Source organism: Panthera onca, chromosome A1 (assembly GCF_046562875.1).
Source record: "Panthera onca isolate mPanOnc1 chromosome A1, mPanOnc1 haplotype 2, whole genome shotgun sequence".
NCBI lineage: Eukaryota > Metazoa > Chordata > Mammalia > Carnivora > Felidae > Panthera > Panthera onca.
In genome coordinates this window covers 133482155-133502366 of record NC_138339.1, presented here as the reverse complement: position 1 = coordinate 133502366, position 20212 = coordinate 133482155, and the positions used below count along the sequence as shown (strand labels likewise).

Below are 20212 nucleotides of genomic sequence, written 5' to 3'. Positions count from 1 at the left end.
CTTAATTACTCATGGCGATGGGAGCACAGGAGATTGCACTGAGGAAAACCCAGGCTTCCTTCTTGACTTCACTAGAGTTGGTCTGTCTTAGGCTCTATATTCTAGGCCCTTTGTTTGGAGACTTCCATACATGGAATCCTTATAACAGTCCTATGAATTCCAAGTTCTTTTTTTTTTTAATGTTCATTTATTTATTTTTGAGAGAGAGAGGCGGAGGGGGGAGTGCACAAATGTGGGAGGGGCAGAGAGAGAAAGGGAGACACAGAATCTGAAGCAGACTCCAGGCTCCAAGCTGTCAGCACAGACCCCAACGTGGGGCTTGAACCCATGAACCATGAGATCATAACCTGAGCTGAATTGGGTGTTCAACTGACTGAGCCACCCTGGCATCCCAGGAGTTTGAGTTTTTAATCTTAAGATGCAAGCGCTAACTATTATGACAATAAAAAGTAACTGACTGTAAGGATAGATAAAAAAAAATTGGGAAACACTGAAGAACCAGGCTTAGAAGACAGAATGGATCAGCTCCCAGGTTCTTGGTTGCAGGGGCTGATCCATAGTTTCATTGGGGTGCTGTTAGGTTGAACCTGAGAACTGTTAGGTGTTCTTGCATTACTCTGCTCAAGGTCACATTCCAAGGAGAGAGACCCCAGTGGTGGCAGGTGGAGATTCCTGAAGTCCCAGTATGACTGTGATGCTGGCTAGGTATTTACCCAAAGCAAAATTGGTATGTTGTCATAGAAGCACCTGGTAAAGGATGATGTGGATGGGCCATAAATACTTAGAAAGCTTAATATAACTTGTATAATGCTACCCAGTGAATGAGTGGCAGCCAGATACAAACCCACTTCTTTTAGCCCAAAAGGCTACCCTTCCCCATTCTGCCATGCCACCTCTCAGGACTCCCTGTGGACAGGGATCATGTACATGGTTTGTCTTGTTCTGCTGGCAACAAAGTGACTGAAGTCAAGAAAGAGATAAAAATCGGAGGCTGTGAGGAGTAGATATGGGTGGGAAAGGAGAAGGTTTGATTTTGTTAGCAAATAATTCTCATGATACTTTTCTCAAATACCTTCCTATCTCAGCATCCTTGAGATGCTCCACTGTCTCCACTTTGTCTTTCCTTTAGATGCTCTGACAACAACTCTGATTCTATTTCTGGGATTAGAGTTTCCCAGGAGTTGGTCTTAGGCCCTCTTTTCTTCATCAGCTCTCATCCATACACCAGATGACCCCTCATTAGCTATTGTCTACAGGGCAGGCTAAATGGGTCAGCATGACCTTGAGGTACCTCACACCCGAGCCCCACCGTGCCCAGTAATCTTGTCTTTTGTTCTTCATTGTGTCATCATTCAAGTCCCACTGCCTATCTTTTCCTGTGTTCCAATATACCATCAACCTTATCACTCTGAGCATTTGTTCATGCTGTTCTTTCTTCCAGGTGATCCTTCCTACTCCACCTTGTGTCCAAATCTGCCTCATTTTCCAAGGTCCAGCTTAATTCCCACCATCCCCAGGAGACTGTCTCCGGTAACTCTACATTTCAGTGACCACTCCCGTGGCCAAGTCAGAGTCTAGGCCATTTGTCTGAGCTATTTACTATGGTAGTCCTTAACCGCATACCATTTTATAATCTTACTTGGTTATCTTGTTTCTCTGAATTGACTTTAAATTTTTGAGGGCAAAATCCCTTTAGGACTAGGTAATAGGTAACCAACAAATATTCATGTAGTTAATTTGTTTCAAAAATAAGAACTCTGTAAACTCTCTGTGAGAAGAGAAGGTATTGGGCTTTTTCTCTGACTCCCAACACTCCAGAAGTGGCACCTTCAGTGCATGTTTGGGTCAGGATACCCTCGTGGGAAAAGTTCAGACTGCATTCAGCCTTCCCAAAGAGGCTTCTGTTTTGCTCTCATCCTGGATGGGATCCATGAGGCTTCCTAGAAAGGTGCAGAAAAGCAGCATAAATCAAGAAGGTCCTTCAAAAATATGGGAAGGATACTTACAGAATGATCTCCAGAAATCTGTTCAGATTACTAGTAAAATCATTACTGTAAAGCCACCCACTCCTTGGACAAGGTCCAGCTCCCTGTGGCAGTTCATCATGGTCCATTGCTGGTTCACTACTACCCAAGGTGGTAGACCCTGGAGAGTCTTAGAATCCTCTGCCTCCCTTCATTTACTCATTGAACTTTTCTGGCCTTGGCTCTGTGACTTACCAGAATGATTAAGTTATAGGCTCATCCCAGGTGCTGGTACCTGGCCATGGGCCTTTCCTTTGAGGAACAGGTCTCCTTAGTACAGGGGTTCCCAGGTCCTGTGGAGTGGGAGGCAGGGAGTGAACCCAAGAGCGGAAACCAAGGAGGCTTAAGCAGGCCAAGGGTTTGCTTTTTTGACACTTTGTCAGGAATTGGTCATTCACAGTATATACTGCTCTTTCATTAATGGAACTCACACATGTAGCAGTAGTTGTCTGGGGAAGGCTATTAATGTTCACTTTCCCTATGGCTTGCTCTAAAAATCATGTAAAGCATTTTCCTGTTTTCCTTTGGAAAATGTCTACACTACATCCTGACATTTAATCTGCAGCCCTAACAGGGGTGACTAATGAGAGCTGTTGGTTCTTGGCTATTTCAAAAGTAAGCCAACTTAATCTAGTAATATCTTTTTTAGGCTCTCAGGAAAAGGGGGAAAAAATGACAATTAAGTCACACAAGCAACTAGTGTGCTTTCCTTAGGCACACTTAGTAAAACAAATGTCTATTTGTTTTTAAAGTTTTGAAGGTCTGGTTTAAATAACATGGTTAACATGGCTTAACCCTTTGAAAGGCTGGGCAATAGAGGGCTTTTAAAGAAGTATATGGGTTAGGTGGGGTCTGCTGCTGGCGGCCAATATCTTGGCTTTCTAGCATGTACGCAGATCTCTGGTCTATAGGAGGTTGGGAGCAGTTACCCGGAGGGTGGGGTAGACAAAACAAAAAGCAGTGCTGGAATAGTGCTTGGAAAACATTTGTGGATTCAACGTGAGCCAAAACCATGGGAACTGGACTATATCCTCAGGGTTTAAAAGAGATCCAAACAGGCTTACCACGTAGTGGAAATATGAATAGCACCAGACTACAAATGGGCAGTCAGGGCTCTGGTCTCACCTCCATGGAAACTAGCAATGCAATTAGCCGGGTTACGGGTCTGGGCCTCAGTTTCCTCACTTGTAATAGGAGTAGGTTTCTAAAGGCCTTGTAGCTCTGACATTCCATGGCACTAAATCATCCTAAAAGGGATTATCATATGTCTGTTCTTTCATGTCTGGTTTCCTATGGGTCTGTAGACAGGAGGACTCTCCTGTGCTTGTGGCCCAAACCTCCAGGGCCATAGCCCGTGACTCCAGGAAGCAAAGAGCAAGGTAGAGATTGTAGATGCTCAAGACCACATGAGGACTCCTAAAGATTCCCTAGAGGTGCAGTCCATTTAGGAGACATGGCCGGGATGCTGTTTACCTGGGATGTGGTCCTACAAGCTAGTGGGGAGGCCATAGTTTCACAGCCATGCTTAGGAAGGAATTTTGCATGAACATGCAGGCACATTCTCCTGGTAGTGGTTTTGGTAATGGCAGGGGGAGGAGGAAGAAGAAGAGGAGGAGGGGGGGGGAGGAGGAGGAAGAGGGGGAGGAGGAGGAAGAGGAGGAAGGGGAGTTGACAGTAAGTACTCGCTGTGGACTAGGGCCTTCATGCTGACCACACAGCCTCTACTGTCTCACTCAATCCTCTCAGCCATGCAGTAGGGAAACATCACCCTAGGAAAGACGCCAAGGCTCAGGGACGTTAGGTAGCTTGGGATCCAGAGGAGGAGAAGGAGTGGGAGGAGGAGGAAGAATTCACACTGGTGTACTGAGTGACCTCAGCATGATGTCCTCTCCCCTTTTATTTACAACTAATTGGACAGTCATAACCAAGTGAAAGTGCTTTGCACATGACATCAGGACACCCCGGGGGATTTCTACCAACCAACCAGTGCATCCGAAAGTGGGTGGATAGGATCTTGGAGAGGGCTTCAGATCCAAGGGAGACAGTGAGCCTGTCCCACCCATGTGCCAAACTCAGTTTGGCCTGATGGAAGGTTTCTTTCTTTTACTTGCAAGGTGATACTGCCTCACTGGTTGACATGCTGAATTTAATGAGCTGTACATTGTATTTCAGGACTCCACTGTTGTGCATTGCTGAAGGGATTTTCAAAGAGAATTTGGGTTGAACACGTACTCCTTATTAAGCAAGAAAACCATGGCTCTGAGAGAGCAATCATGGTTAAAAAAAACAAACAAACCAGAAGCTCGATATCAAAGGCATGCTGTCTGAGATCGCAAACAGGGCTGTCTCACTCACTTCCTGTGGGGTGTTAATGAGTCTCCATCTTTCCCCTTTCTCTCCAGAAGCCTAAAGCTTTCCCTTTATTTATTTTTTTAAACATGGTGCTATGTTTTGGTCTTTCCCAGTGGATTTGTCTCTGTCTTTAGACAGCTTCCAGTAATCCCCTCAAGGTCTCAAAGATGTGTGATTTACACTCTGTCCAAAGTCTTTGGAGCATGAACAGAAGTGGTTATTTGAATAAATTATGTATATTCTCTTGTGGACTATTGTAGATTAGGAGTACAAATGAGCCACAAGAGGCATGGAAAGGAGTGAGTGGAATAGATGGTCTTTCAGGGAGAAGGGAAAATTTTCAAATTTCCAGTTCATCCTTGAGGAGCAACAATATTTTTGTTAATCAGTTGAACCCTATGAAATTCCCATTCTGTAACTAAGTCAAATGTGGCAAAATGTCAGCGATTCCTCCTGGTTCATTTTAACAGAGGAATTAACCGTTTTCCTTGAAGCTTCAGGGATAAGAACATGAAGGTTTGTAGGACTCAAACAGATTGATGCTCTGTCATTTTAGTTGTATTTTCCACCCTCCACCCCAAGCATTAGTTTTGTGAACCAAGAAAGCAATGAATGCAAAATAAAACCTTAGGTAATTTAGAAGGGACAGACCATAATGAATGATCCCATTTGATATTCCTAGAATGTGTAAAATGGGAGGTGTTTGAATTTAGAGTAAAATCCCTGGATTATTTTCATTGTTCTTGTGCAAACGTGACCAACTTGCATTTACTACAAGTAAGCAGCAAAATAAAAAATCAGAAACAACTAAATTTTTAAAAAGTCCAAGTCTAAATGCTAATGCAAAGAGAATTCTCGGCTGAAGACCAAATTATTGCTTATTATATAACTAATACCTGTATCCACTGGACTTGGTATACATATCTGGGCTTACTTTACTCTTGTACAAACTTTTCTGTGCCTTACCCCAAGTAATTTCTGAGGGGACAGTTAGTGGGAATGACAAAATGATACAGAATAGATCATTAGCAGTTAGTTACCAGAGATACACAAATTAATCATGGCTGTGTCAGGGCTCACAGTTAAGAGAATTGTGATACGGCAACCAGAGGTGTCTGAGAACGTTCTTCCTAGGAGCATCTTGAGGTAGCCGTTTCTTTCCAGTACATTCTTCTGTGGAAAGTCCTGCATGGTCTTTAATCCCTTCTGTGTAGAGCCCCTGATGGTGTGGATTCTCAAACTTCCTTTAAGAGCAGGTTAAAGGTAAACTTAAGAGTGTTGTTGGTCACCGTTCAAATTTGGTTGCAGGTGATTTCACGTTAGGAGTGCTCATGTGTTACCAGTAACAGTTGCCAGATGAAAGTGCATACCTGTGTTAAGACATAAAGCATGCCCTGAGGCAAATACTTTCCTTACTCCACGCAGCTCATTTCTGGTTGGCAGAGAGCAGCATTAGGATCAGTCATAACATTTCCTTGTTTTCTTATGCCTAGGTGAGAAACTTGGGCGTACAAATTCCCCAACTTTGCAGTGAATGGACTTCTAAGACATTTCTGTTCTTATTTCAGCAGTGTATCAAAAACCATAGTGGCTTGATAGTAACTTCGTATGTCTAGCCACTTACCCACTGAGGAAAGTCTGTAACACTGCAAGAGATGGGAAGTTTTGGGGATTTTTTTAGATGAGGATGCTATTTGGCCTGGGGAATGCTCACTCTGTACTTTTGCTTAAAAACTTAAGTTCAGGAAAAACCTTAAAGAAGGCAGAATCAGAGAATGTTTGCACTTCCTCACAGGTGCTTTAATGCAGTGGCCCTCAGAGCCTATGTGGGGATGACATAAACAGATTCTCAGGTCTCTAGAAAGGTGTGTGTGTGTGTGTGTGTGTGTGTGTGTGTGTGTGTGTTGGGGGGGGGGGTGCTCCTAGCAGTCTTAGAATCTATGAAGAAGGAAAGGACCTACTGTCTTGAGTTTGGCCTTCTACATGAATATGACTTTACACTGTAATTGTCACTTGAACACTCCTGCTTACTTTGTGTCACAGATTGGACAGCATTCTCTTGTCTTCCTACAGTTGTGCCCTGGCCGAGCCCTCCCCCACCCACACACAAACAGGGATTGCAGTCCCATAAAACTCTCAGCCAGAAAACTACCCCAAAATAAGCTTTATTGCAAGACAAGTGTCATATTTGGTACATAGACCTACAAAAACAAAACCAAAACCATAAGTTTTTCCTCACAAACACTTGATTACAAATTTACACTGTTTCTTTTTATTTATTTATTTTAGGTATTAAAAAACAAAACAGAACAAAACCCCAAACTGGATATAACTGGTTATGAATCTTTGGTCAGCACAGGTGTGAGAGGAACAACCCGGAGCCTGCATGTGCTTCTGGCCATTTCACATATGAGGTTTGGTCACCGGTCCAGGGACAGGTTCTTGGGTTGAGAAGTACACGGGGACGTCCTTTTAATTAGCACGTCCCGGTACAGGATCTTTTCAAAATGACTAAAGCAAACTAAACATCAATTCATTGTACAAACATCTTTCATACACAATAGGCTATGATAAAACGAGGCATATGGTGTATAACTACAGTATTAATGAAAATTCTAAAAAAAAAAAAAAAAATGGATTCAAAACAAAACAACATATATTCCTTGGCTGTACTGCATGATTTGTTTGCACATATGGCAGTCCTGAAACAGCTTGAACATAATAAATGCACCGTTAATCTAAGACAGCACCGAACACTAGAGAACGCCAGGGGTCCCTCTGCGAAGGACCGGCAGTTCCGGAGCTGCCTGCGGCGCCACGCATGCGCGGCGCACCCTGGGTAAGAATGAGGTGGTGTGGGGAGCACGCGGGCTTCCTTGAGGTTCTAGGAGGAGGAGATACAGTACGGTCTGGCCCTGCAACGCTACTGGTCTCACAAGCAGTCAAGGTATTTTGCTACAGTGGTTGCGCCTCATCTTCCGTTGCCTGGTGTGTCTGCTGATGTGAAATATCGTCACGCTGAGCTGCTGTGGCTCTGATCGCCTTTATCCAGGATCTAATGGCATTTCCGTCTTTTCAGAGTATTCATTACACGGCCCATACAGCTCTGTGAGGCTTTCTTTAAAACAATCGGATGTGTACCAGTTGGACGACTGGCAGAAAAACCAAAGGAAACATCTCTTGAATCTACTGGATTTTTAAAAAGCACCTCTAAAAGACATAGCTCAAATTTATAAATCTAAAGAAAAACAAGTGAGTTTCCCTTTTTTGTTTACATAGTTTGTTCATTTCTCCATATATTACTGCATTAAAAATAAATAAACATCTATATTTTTTTTTAATTAGCAACTATAGCAAAATACCCAAAGTGTTACAGACTGCTAACAGGTAAAAAAAAAAAAAAAAAAAAAAAGAAAAAAAAACTCACATTATTTTTGTGCATTTAGTGCCATATGCTGATCTCTTGAACATTTAATTTTAGTTTTTTTTTTTTAATATATTTTAAAGTGAAGTTATATAAAAAATACAGTAACCACGGTTGCCTCTGTACTCAAATCTTTGGCCATACCAGAGTCTCAATTATCCCTCCCTGTGAGGGTCAACATTCTGCAGTCTGAGACAGGGAGGAAAGCAATAAAAGTTGTCTTTCCCGCCCCCCGCCCCCATCTTTAAAATTAGTCCTTGATTTCTCAGAGGCTTCTGCAGGCTGGCTGTGCAGGGATTTGAGCCTGGAACCAGGTCTTGTAAGGGGTTAATAGAGCTGAATCTGCAGCCTCATTCTGAGAGCCTCCCCGAGCTCCCCTACGAGGTAGTCATCCTCATTGTGGTCTTCCAGTTTCTTCAGCTCCTTCTTCTTGTAGAGAGGGATGCTGGTGATTTCCAGTGTGTATGTGCCAGGCACCAGCTTCTTCTTGGCCGTGTGCAAGTAGCTGAGCCCGTTTCTTTGGTGGATGCGGAAGATGCCCTCGTCGTTCCCTTGGGAGATGACATAGCGGATGTGGTTGTTGAGGGGCTCGATGGCGGGCATGAGTTCTAGGATGTGCTCCTTTGAGCCAAGGCCCGAGAGGTTGAACTTCATTTTCATGGGGCTGTCCATGTCGACGCTCTCCAGACTGATGTGTTCAACCTGGAGGAAGAGCAGGAAGGGATGTGGGAAGAGATTCGGAGGCAGAAGGAGAGGGACTGGGAAGGGACGTGTTGCTGGGGCTGCAGCCCCAGCAACCACCCCGTGTAGGCCCTGTGCCAGAAACGCTTGTGAGGGAGGCTGCTGTGACTTCCTGTCAGCTGGGGGAAAGGTCAGTCCCACAGAGCTGTCAGCCCTGAGCTGAGCCCACAGAGAGCGTTCACATTTAAAAACATTTTTTGATGAGTTTGTGGAATAACATGCTGATTAATAATTTAAGAAATGATTATAATTTTTTTTTTCTGGAGTCTAAATCAGCAGTGTAGCTATTAGCGAACAGCAGGGACTATCCTCAGAACAGTCTTCATTGTGAAGGCTTGGTGTGATTTGTGAGGCCCCCACACCGTGAGTGGAGTGCGTTTACTGGGTGTTCGGTGTTTTTAGTGCAGACCAAGGGACCTGCAGAGTTTTGGGCTTGGGTTTGAGTCTGCTTTGGTTAAAACAAAAAACAAAACAAAACAAAATAAACCAGTGGGGCCAGACCCAGATAAATCAAGTCTCACTTGGACAGAAGGATGGGAAGTTTTAGAATTCTATTTTAGTAATACTGGAAAAATCTAAAGCTCTGAGTTGATACCTTTAAGTCAGAAATGGGCTCTGGTGCTGCAGAAGGGCCCATCAGTGATCAGACAGAATCCTGTGCCCATTACCACTGTGGGAAGTTTTAATAAGCAAAATTTCTGGATTTTTGGTTAGGAGCACCGGATGAATATTTAAACATCAGTTAGGTACCTCCGTCAACTTAAGGTAAATGTAACACTGGCTTGTTTATTATTATAAAATAGAACCAAAGACATTTCGTCTAGAGAAGTCTAGTCTTACAGGTAAGGAAAGTTTCTGAAGTTCAGAAACAAACAGTTTCAGATCAGAAAACTGAAACAAGTCCTCTAACTCACACAGCCAGTTAGTTGTTTTCTTTGGTGGGGGAATTTTGCAGTAATGTTAACTGAAGAAGGTGGTGCTAGCCCTGATCTTTGGGCAAATCATCATCTGTGGATACCAACCAGGTAATAATACCTGGTGACATTTACTAACATGTCAGGCACTGTTCTGGGCACTTCACAGTGTCAACACCATCTTCTTGTCAGCCTTCAAGGTTAAGTATTTTAATCCACATTTTATAGGTGAAGAAATTGAGGGAGAGAGAGGTTAAGTGAACATGCCCCATGAAACACAGGTAGTAAGTGGGGAGGGTCAGGGAACATTTCAAACCACGTAGGCATGGCCTTACCTTTTAACTACTCAGGTAAATGTCATTGATAGCAAAGACCCACGGGCAGGCAATTCACATTTTCAGTTCCTTACAAAATACACTTTACTTGGAGATAAAAATTTTGTTTTCTTATATGGGAGGAATCCTTATTCTTACAAATGTCATAGAATATGAGACCTTGTTGCCTTATCTACTGAGAATTAAAAGCAACCTGGTGTACTACATTTGTATAAAACACAGATGGACACATTCAAAATAATTTGTTATCTCAATCATTTTATAATAGCTATTTCTGAGATGGACACGTTTTTCCTTCTGGCACAAATCAAAAACAAAAACATAGGATCTGAAACTATGACTGATAAAGTCCCCCCCCACCCCACACACCCAGTCCTTGTGTTTTCAGTTAATACTGCCCCTAATTTTGCCGTGCCTCTGCCATATTGTGTCTGTTAATTTAGTTATGACCTTTCAACAAACTGTCCACAGAGGCTGGAACCTACGTTAAAGTTTACTGCAGAGTATGCGCGACGGCGTGAGGATAAAATCTTGTGACAGAACCAAGCCAGGGTTACTCACGGTAGTGGGCTCTGGGTCGTGAACGCTTCTCTTCTGTCTGCCGTCTTTCTTAGAGTAGCCATTGATTTTGCACTCATAGCATGCTTCTGGGGACAGAGCGTTTTCCTCGTCCACCTCCGCATCCAGGGACAGGTACTGCCCTTTGTTAAATCCCATTCCTGAGACGCAGTGGCTATTGGCAATGAGAAGCAAGGCATTGTGAGACTTCACAGGGTGTGAACACAGGGTTCCAGTGGGAGACCAAAGACTTTTTAGAAACAGGAAACCAACAGAGTAAACTCTAAGCTCAGAAACACCAACACCTAATAGTCTTGGTAACTCTCCCTTCAACACTTAATACACGAGGTTCTCCCTCATTTTGAGCAACATTCTTCTCAGAATGAGCCCCGGGCTTCTCCAATTTTCATTCCTATTTAGACTGAAGCACTCAGGTATAGTTATATCAAGAAGGTTAAAAAACAAAACAAAAGCAAAGTATGAATTTCAAAAGAGAATGCTTAAGAGAATTTCTGTTGCTTTACAAGCCTGAAGCCTGTGCTTGATGCTCTCAGGGTGTCTCTCTGCTTTAACAGCTGGGATTTCTGAGCTCCTCTTAGGGTTAGTGAGAGTCACCGAGTTGGCTGTAAATAACCTGTTGTCTGGACCACGACCTTGGTTTTCAAGCATTATCAGGTAGCAGGGGTGGACAGATGAGTCCGCACCCCTCAGTGCCTGACTCACTCCCTGTTCCTTCTGGGGAAGATGACCTTGACTGACTTGTAAATTCCCATCTTCTGTGCTGTGTGAGGCCCAGCTGCCTTGAAGGAAGGATGTGGGTGGCCAGCACCTCCAATGTGCTTGAGACGGCTCACTTGGGAAGGTGCCATTAGTTGGCGGGAACCCAGCCTTGTGGTGGTGCCACGCTGACCAGGCACATCCACTCTGTGCACTATACAGCCAGATGAGCAAAGAGAGGGAAAGACTCCCTCCTTAGGGACCACTGGGTTAGCACTTGCCAAAATTCATAGAAAAGTCTCGGGTGAAGCCATCCCACTTACACCTCATAATCCAGGTGTCAGTGACAACATGGGAGCAGGGTTTTTAAAATGTCTCTGGCCTTGAGGGATCTGAGTGAATCAATTCAGGCCATTCTGAGGGGCTGGAGAGTGACACCTGTATAAAAGCGGGACTCAAGTTCACCACAGAGGAGGCGATTCTACTGCACCTCACCCATGTGCCTTCCTGGCGGTCCTCCTTCCCACATCCCAAGTCCTCTGACCAGTGCTTTTGCCTCCCGGGCAACATTAGCTTTCCCTTAAGTGTCGGGACCGCGCTTGCTTCCCAGCGTGGAGAGGTGGGTAGCCTTACCCCTGTCCCACTCGGTAGTAGCCGGGCGGGCAGCCACAGAGGTAGCCCCCTTCTGTGTTGGAGCAGCCATAGTTGCAGGGGTTCTTGGAGGACGAGCACTCGTTGACATCATGGCAGGCGCTGGAGAACTGGTCGAAGGAGAAGCCGGAGGGGCAGACGCACTTGTAACCCCCCAGGGTGTTGTAGCAGGAAGCGGAGCCACATGCATTGGGATTGGAGCATTCATTCTCGTCTAGGAACACAGAGTAAGAAACTCTTACCCAAGGGAGGGGGCGGGAGGTGAAGGAGAGCCTGGCTGTCAGAGGAATGACAGTTTCGCGTGGACATACCTCTAGAAGCGTATTTAAAAAATGTTCACTCTGATGGTTGATTGGCAAAGCTTATAAAATTAAAAAAAAAAAAACCCAGACAAAATTCCCCTCACTTAGGGCTTTCAAAAAACCCTGGCCCTCCCCTTTAATTTTCTGTCTGTGCTTTATTTCTGAATAGGATGGCAGCCTTTGGGTACAGATGTAGGCAGTCTGCCGACTGAACAACTTCTATTCTTGGAACCTAAGGTTACTTCAAAAGCCTGTCTCTCAGATCCAAGGAGATACAAAGTACATCACTACATTTCAGGGGCCACAGGGAGGGAGAAATGGAGAATGACTCCTTATGGGTGTGGAGTTTCTAGGATGATGAAAATGTGTGGGAGGTGATGATTGCACACTCCTGTAAGAATATACTGAACACCACTGAACTGCACACATTTGTGTTTTCAATTTTTTTTTAACGTTTTTGTTTCTGAGAGAGACAGAGACAGAACGTGAGCAGGGGAGGGGCAGAGAGGGAGGGAGACACACAATCGGAAGCAGGCTCCAGGCTCTGAGCTGTCAGCACAGAGCCCAGCTTGGAGCTCGAACCATGAACTGGGTCATCATGACCTGAGCTGAAGTTCGGTGCTTAAGCGAATGAGCCACCCAGGAGCCCCTGAACTGTACACATTTTGAAAAGATGACTTTTATGATATGTGAATTATATCTCAATTTAAAAAAACCTGTTTCTATACACATTTCCATTCCCCTAGCAATTCCCAAATTCATTCTATGTGGGTAGAAAACATATGTAAAAATTCAAATACTATGAATTACAAAGTAATTAAAAGAAACATTATTTAATTTAATTTATTGAACTGGAAATCTAGTATGCTTTTAACTACTTGAGAACCCATTAGGTGCAGACAGTATCTTCTGGGAGAGGTTTGCATTCAGCAAATGCTAACCTAGCTTTTACTAGTTTAATAACTAACCTTACACTGTACATTCCTGCCTGCAGGATAATGACAGGTTCTACTTTCAGTCGCTCTTATTTTTACAAAAATCAAAGCCTGATTGTGCTTTTAACTGCGGAGATTACAGTTTTGCTCTTCACTGCCTGGTTGATACATAGCATGTGGCTTGACTCCTCTGGGCTTTATCATAATCCACATTTCACCCTGGGCTCAAGTCAACATCTGCTCCGTGGAATTCTTATGACCCCAGTGGAGCACAATGTGGCTGTTTCCCTGATACGTGACAAGTTTACGTTTCAGCCCACGTGAGGAGACGGTCCATTTGCAAGGAGATGTGCGTCTGGAACACAACAGCTACAGGGAGGTTTACGGGGGTGCAGGGGCAATCTCCGAGCCGAGGCCTCTCAGGAAATTTAACTCCATGAAGTAAAGCCCACAAGTTACCAAAAGGATAGGTGTGAATGAATTAGGCAATTTTTGTGTCAGGATTATAGTTTCAGAATTAGACCAGCAAACAGAGAGTGCCGGATGTACAACTTGATAGGATTACTTACTATGTATGAGTTCTTAGTCTTCATTTCATGGGGAGAAAAGTATTTAAGTGAATTCTTAATAACTAGGCTACCTCGGACATAGGCGTAACTGCTGTTTTATTTCTGTGCTCAAAAGACTTGCAATTTTGCCATGAAGGCTGACCTGCTTCAGTCATTAAATCTGACATTTATATGCAGTGTTTCTCTCCTAACAGAAAATACAAATTAGGTTATAATTTAACAAAATGATCCTGCTACGAATATAGGATTAGACATTCTGTTAGGTAGGAAAATTACCAGGGAAAGGCAATTAACTGAGTAAATTGCATTTACGTACTGTTGACGAGAATATTTAAATATGTGTCATGTTTTTCTAAGCTCCATAATGTACTCATTTGTTACAAATGTATATTGTGGTATATTTTTGTGGACTCAGGTAATCTCACTTGTAAAATATTTTCATGTTTAATACATACTTTGTCTCATGCTTCACTGATTAATAATTTTTTTCCATGGGCAAGTGTTAATATTCACTTATTTTCAATTTTGAATAATTAATAATGGTTGCAACAATTTGGGAATGTTACCTACCTACATCGGTACAGTGTATGTGCCACAATGTTATAAATGTTCTCTGGCAAGTGGCTGGAGACTTCTTAAAGTGTTCATGAGAATCAAAACCTTTCTTTAGTGTTGGGGCACCTGGGTGGCTCAGTCGGTTAAGCATCCAGCTTCGGCTCAGGTCGTGATCTCATGGTTTGTGGGTTTGAGACCCAGGTCGGGCTCTGTGGTGTCAGCTCAGAGCCTGGAACCTGCTTCAGATTCTGTGCCTCCCTCTCTCTCTGTCCTTCCCCCATTCATGCTCTGTCTCTCTCTGTCTCTCAAAAAATGAATAAACGTTAAAAAAATAAAAAAAAAAAAACCTTTTTCAGTAGTAACACAAACTGTCATTTTCCTTAAGTTGGCAACAGTATTACAACATTGTAGGCTTACAATTTAATAGTATTAAAATTATCTGATACACTGACTATAACAGTTTGGTCCCTTCATTCTGTATCCTTCCCCCTTCAATCCTATGAATGACTAACGATATTTACACACACAGGTAACAGATAAAAATAATTTGCGGCCTTTCAACTGGCATTTTGTCATAATTCTTGTTCTTTTGACAAGTTGTTGCTTTTATTAGTTCCTGATGGTTTAATTCCATCCCTGCCATATATTTGAGTTAAAATTCCAACTGGAATTATGTGTGTTCAAAGCAAGGAAGTCAGCAATTAAAGTAGAGACCAGCTGGATTCCTCAACCTTGAACAGAAGAATCTAGAAACTTCCAAATAAATCCCTGCTGTTACACTGTGTGAGCTTCTCTGGGGTGACTGCCTTGCTGAAGTGCCCACTTGGAGGATCCCACAAAGGGGAATTAGGATGTACCATACATGGGGCACCTGGGGGGCTCAGTTGGTTAAGCATCTGACTCTTGATTTCAGTTCAGGTTGTGATCTCATGGTCTTGAGATTGAGTCCCCTCGTTGGGCTCCATGGGGAGCCTGCCTGGGATTCTCTCTGCCCCTCCCCAACTCGTCTCTTTCTCTCTCTCAAAATAAATAAATTTTTAAAAAGGATATATACTATATTAGCCTTGATCTTAAAGTTAGACCAATGTAATGAAAAACTATATAGATATTTTTGCACTAGATATTTATAGGCAGAAGCTTCAGCAAACTTAAGAACTTGGAAGTTGAGATGATATTCCATACATGTTCCTGTTTATACTTATGGTCACTATAAAAATGAGAATTCTTTTTAATAAGCTGACACATAGGAGATATTAGAAGATCATCCTTTGGCTGTAATATCCACAGAATTAACTGAGAAATCCATGTTATTTACTAAGTGGAGGGTCTCCTATTTTATAAACAAAGCAGTATCATTGTTTTATACTGTTTTAACAGCTATCTAAAAAAGTACTGTTCTTGATATTCTTAAGTGTATTTATTACGCCTATACTTTGCTCCTGTTTAAAAATCAATAAATCAGGGCAAAAGGACATTGGCAACATTTTTTGTGTGTGTACAGAAAAACAAGTAAATTTACTAAATCATTTTGACTGCCTAACTTACACCATTGTGATAATGTTTGAAAACTTTGCCCTTAACTTCTTAATCATTAATGGCTTCTGCATTTCCTTTCATGAGTGTCTATTTGTGGGGGTGACAAAAGCATCTGTCTCTGGCCTGGCACAAGACTGCAACCCTCTTTGTGACTTTCATAAGACTTGGCTTCCCTCCTTTGAAATCTATCTTGACTTTCTCTTCTCAAATCACTACACCGTCATTAGAAATTTCTTTTGAGAAGACCACAAAGGATAAAATCAGATTAATTTATTTAGTGGATGCTCACAGTGAAATATTTGGAAAACACGTGGAGTAATTTAAATCACTACAGAGGAACAGGAAAGCGCCCTGCTGTTTCTCTGCAGGACCACTGTTCCCCTCTCTGCTCAGCTATGCCGGCATCTGATGTCACAGCCTGTTGGATGGCATGTCTATGAAGTGCATTCAGATGGAGTGAAGAAATGAGGCCTGTGCTAAGTCAATCAGCTGGCTATTCAAGTACAGAATAATGTTCTCTTTGATCAGTCTGTCCTTAAAAGGAGAACTGCTATTGACTATTAGCAATTCAAGGAACAGAGCTAAAGGTCTACACATTCTATTTTATAAATGCTTTTCTCTGGAGTTTTCAACAGAATTAGCTCTAACTAGATACTTGTTCTACCTTCAACTACTTTAACCCTCTTCATTAGATCTATGTAACTGAAGAGCACAGATGGATGGCTCTTATTAAGCTGATGTGAATTCATTTAGATTTATATGAGGGAGATGGATGGGTAATTCTTCAACCCCAAATCTAAAGATAAGACATCAATGATGAAAAGCCCCAGACCTTGGCAAATGAAGACGATGATTGTTGACACCACTTTTACAAAGTTAAAAGTACATGTAGTAGAAATTTCTAATTATAAAAGCTCTAGTTGAGTTACCTTTTAGGGCCTTAAAACAACATTTTTATTCCAGGTATTTTCAAACATACACAAACATAGAGACTAGTGTAACAGATGCCCGTGAAGGACTGGCTTTAAAGTTCTAGGATTCTAGGGGCACCTGGGTGGCTCAGTAAGTTACACATCCCGACTCTTGATTTTGGCTCAGGTCATGATCTCATGGTTCTTCGGGTAGACCCCCATCTCTGGCTCTGCACTGACAGTGTGGAGCCTGCTTGGGATTCTCTCTCCCTCTGCGGAACTTCTGCTGGCTCCCTCTCTCTCACTCTCTCTCTCAAAAATAAATAAAGTTCTAGGATTCTGAGGCTACACTGAAGCATCAACCTTTGTTAGTTGTTCATTTTATGCACAGATACTTTAAGGTAAGAAAGGCAGATGGTACATAACAAGCAGGAGCTCACCGACACACTGATTCCACTGGTAATGCTGAATATACCCTTGAGGGCAACCACATCTGTAGCCTCCCAGGATGTTCTGGCAGCCATGCTGGCACCTGTGGTTTCCATCACATTCATCCACATCTGCAAAAACAAGCCCAGCATGAGATTCACGCAGACTTGCCTCTACTGTTCGGAAGTGCACTCCCAACACAACCTGGGCTAACTATCATCAGGGAAACTAACAAGACACACAAAGAGGCTGTGAGCTTTTCCAAGTCACATGGTTATTAGGGGTCATCACAGATGGTTCTAAGAGCCCACCTTCTTCTTATGCTGTCCACCGGACCATCTCCTGTCAGTGCTTTCAATAACATCTTCATTTCAGCAAATCAACAATAGCAACCACAAATGTTGTGTATATTTTGGATGGATTAACTGCATATGGTGTGATTTATTTGGTAGGTAATTGAAGCATATTTGCATTACATATTCCAGTAGATTCAATAGTGATTCGGACATTTTATTCCTCAATTTCAGGAAGATACAGCACTACAGAGATACCATTCAAAATTAAATTTAAAATGTAAGGATTTGAATGTTATTTTTAGATGTGATGGAGTATTCTTACACATCTGGAATAATTTCTTTGTTCGTACATGCATATTCTTTGGGAATGATACCTGAGGCTTTGAAATCTACCCATAAAGAGTAAAATAAAATTGACACGTCTGATGTGTGTAAAGCAAATTTATATGGATAATTAATAAATGGTATGTGGATGGTCACAAGCTGAACTCACAAGTGGCAAACAGCAGTACATTCAGAATACTTTAAAATTTTCAATGATTTCAAATATAGAATGTTAAAATGGAAATTTTTAAAGCCGAATTTTTCTTGGCTGCAAATTAGATATATAAATCTCCTACACTTCTTATAAAGAGTACATTAAAAACTATGAATATATTTCTTAAATCAAAGGGTGACTAAAATCAATAAAGACATAAACTGCAATAGCTTATAAAAAAATGTAAGGAGATGTATATAGTCCTATAATTTTTTTGGCATAGGTATTTTGCAAAAGATACCAATTCTAATAAATTAACACCTGTGATGGAAATATTAGAGAACAGTTTAATATTTTGTCAGGTATAGGCAGATTCTTAATTTATTCCCAGTTAACCATTTCCTTGCACTTCACAAGAAATACCTATTGTGGGGGGGTAGATTTATAGAAAATGCCCATTGTCGGGAAGAGAGTGAATCAGGAGTTTCAGAACAAATGAAATGGAAATAGCTCTCACTTTCCCCAGTGCTTTTCCTCGATTTCTGCAATTCTCTTTGATAACTGGTTCTTTTAAGACTTAACTTTCACACATGTCGTTATCATGGAACAAAGCCCCATGTTTTTTTCTGATCTATTTGTATACTACTGTAAACCATATTAGCTACAGAATTCTCTTGCAGTTTTTTTTTTTTTAGATCAGTAATTATGTAAAGACAACACTTACTTTAAAAGCCAGTTCATACTCTCAGAATTTTGGTTCTACCACATTAAAGTTTTCCTCTGCCCCCAGAATGATACATGAAAACCTAAGAACAAAAATCAGTTCCTGAGTTCTATCTTGTTAAGTACTTTCTTTCTTTTGAGATGATCTCATTTCTCATTTAGTGGCTTGGGAGTTAAAAATAGTTTGCTGTGTTAGATCAAGGATTTTTGAGCAAATAAACTGACCTTCACAGTTCAGTCCAGAGGCATCAAGAGAGAACCCTCTTTGGCATTCGCAGCTGAAACTTCCAGGCGTGTTTTGACAGATTCCTTTTGCTCCACAGAGTGAAGGCTGAGACCCACATTCATTGTTGTCTAGCAAAGCAGGAAGGAGGAATGTCAAGCTTCCTAATCATTACCTGAGATTTCACTATACAAAGTGAAAAGTGAGGTATGAAAGCCTAAGTTTCAAGATGTGAAAACTTGAGAGAAATGTATGGCCAGATTCATTGTCATGTTAGTGGCAAGAAAAGGACTATTTCAAGACATGTGAAGTTATAGTGTGTCTTGGGTTGATCGAGGACATGATTTCTGATAACACAGACTGAAGGTCTCTTAACGTGTGTGTTTTCTAACATAAAATAATCCACCATGTTCGCTAGCATGTTGTAAATTACAGTGAACCTTTATCCATATTTTGTCTGAATACACATGGTTATATTTAGAATGCAATAGAAAGGCACTGTTTGGAATACACCCTACCGTGCTTGTGCTTGGTTGGACCTTAACTATTTTTTTCCTTTGGATATTATTCTTGGGCAAAAACACCTATATTATTAGCCACATTTCTAGACCACTAATTATGACGCATTGGTCCTAAATATGAGTATTGAGCCATTCGTTATTCTCCCACTTTAAGTATGATTTTTATGCATCTACCAAGAGTTTGCAAAACTAGCCATTTGTAGTTTTGTCTTACCAATACAAGCAGTGTGGTGCTGTGTGAAACCAGGTGGACATTTACAGGTAAAACCTCCCAGAGTGTTGACACAGAGGAACTGGCAGTTGTGCTGTTTGGTTTGACATTCATCAAGGTCTGAAATGAAAGAGAAGCCAGTGAAAATCAGAGCAGAGTCACCCGGCTGTGCATTCTTTCTCATGAAGCCACAGGATGTGTACATCTTCCATTGGGAGTATATTGCCTAGAGTTGTGCAGGAAGCTTTACAGACTTCCATATGTGTATGGCAAGCAGTTCCTTTTCTCACATGTCAGCAGCATAAATATCATGGGCTGCTCTGATAGGATGGCTAAGGTGATACATAACACAAAGTTTTCCTAGAATAAGAAAGAGAATGGAGGAGTCACAGTGGTTTATATGAACCGTTCTCAAAGCGAATATCCAAAGGGTATAATTTTTGAATTTAATGCACAGTTCAGTACATGGCTGGTCACTTACTCCTATTAAAAGAGGGGTTAAATAATAATAAAAAGATCTGGAAATTGATGAAGATCTGAAAACAAACACTGAGTCAAGTTCTCAGACTCCAAATGAAAACACCATCATAAATACAAGAGGAAGCAAAAAAAACAAAACAAAACAAAACAAAAAACAAAAAACAAAACAAAACAAAACCCAAAATACAGCATCTGTAATTCTGATCATAAATGGAATTTATATTTGAACTAACAGAAAACTGAAAATGTGATTTTGGTTAGATTAGAACTAAATATATTGAAGTAAATATGCACAGCAATATAAGATGTAAACAACACTAATTCATT

The 20212-nt window shown here is 41.7% G+C and overlaps 1 protein-coding gene across 2 annotated transcripts in view; it reads right to left on the bottom strand.

The window, feature by feature from the left end:
- Positions 1 to 6525: 6525 nt before the first annotated feature.
- FBN2 (fibrillin 2) overlaps positions 6526 to 20212 on the bottom strand; it is a 255985-nt gene continuing 242298 nt past the window's right edge. For both annotated transcript variants that reach the window (XM_060636228.3, XM_078451361.2), the window contains 6 exons: positions 19409 to 19525; positions 18676 to 18804; positions 16965 to 17084; positions 11699 to 11930; positions 10352 to 10523; positions 6526 to 8502 (listed from right to left, as the gene is read on the bottom strand). In XM_060636228.3, the coding sequence (XP_060492211.2) occupies positions 8128 to 8502; positions 10352 to 10523; positions 11699 to 11930; positions 16965 to 17084; positions 18676 to 18804; positions 19409 to 19525 (1145 nt within the window). In that variant the 3' untranslated portion in view covers positions 6526 to 8127. The remainder of the gene's footprint in view (positions 8503 to 10351; positions 10524 to 11698; positions 11931 to 16964; positions 17085 to 18675; positions 18805 to 19408; positions 19526 to 20212) is intronic.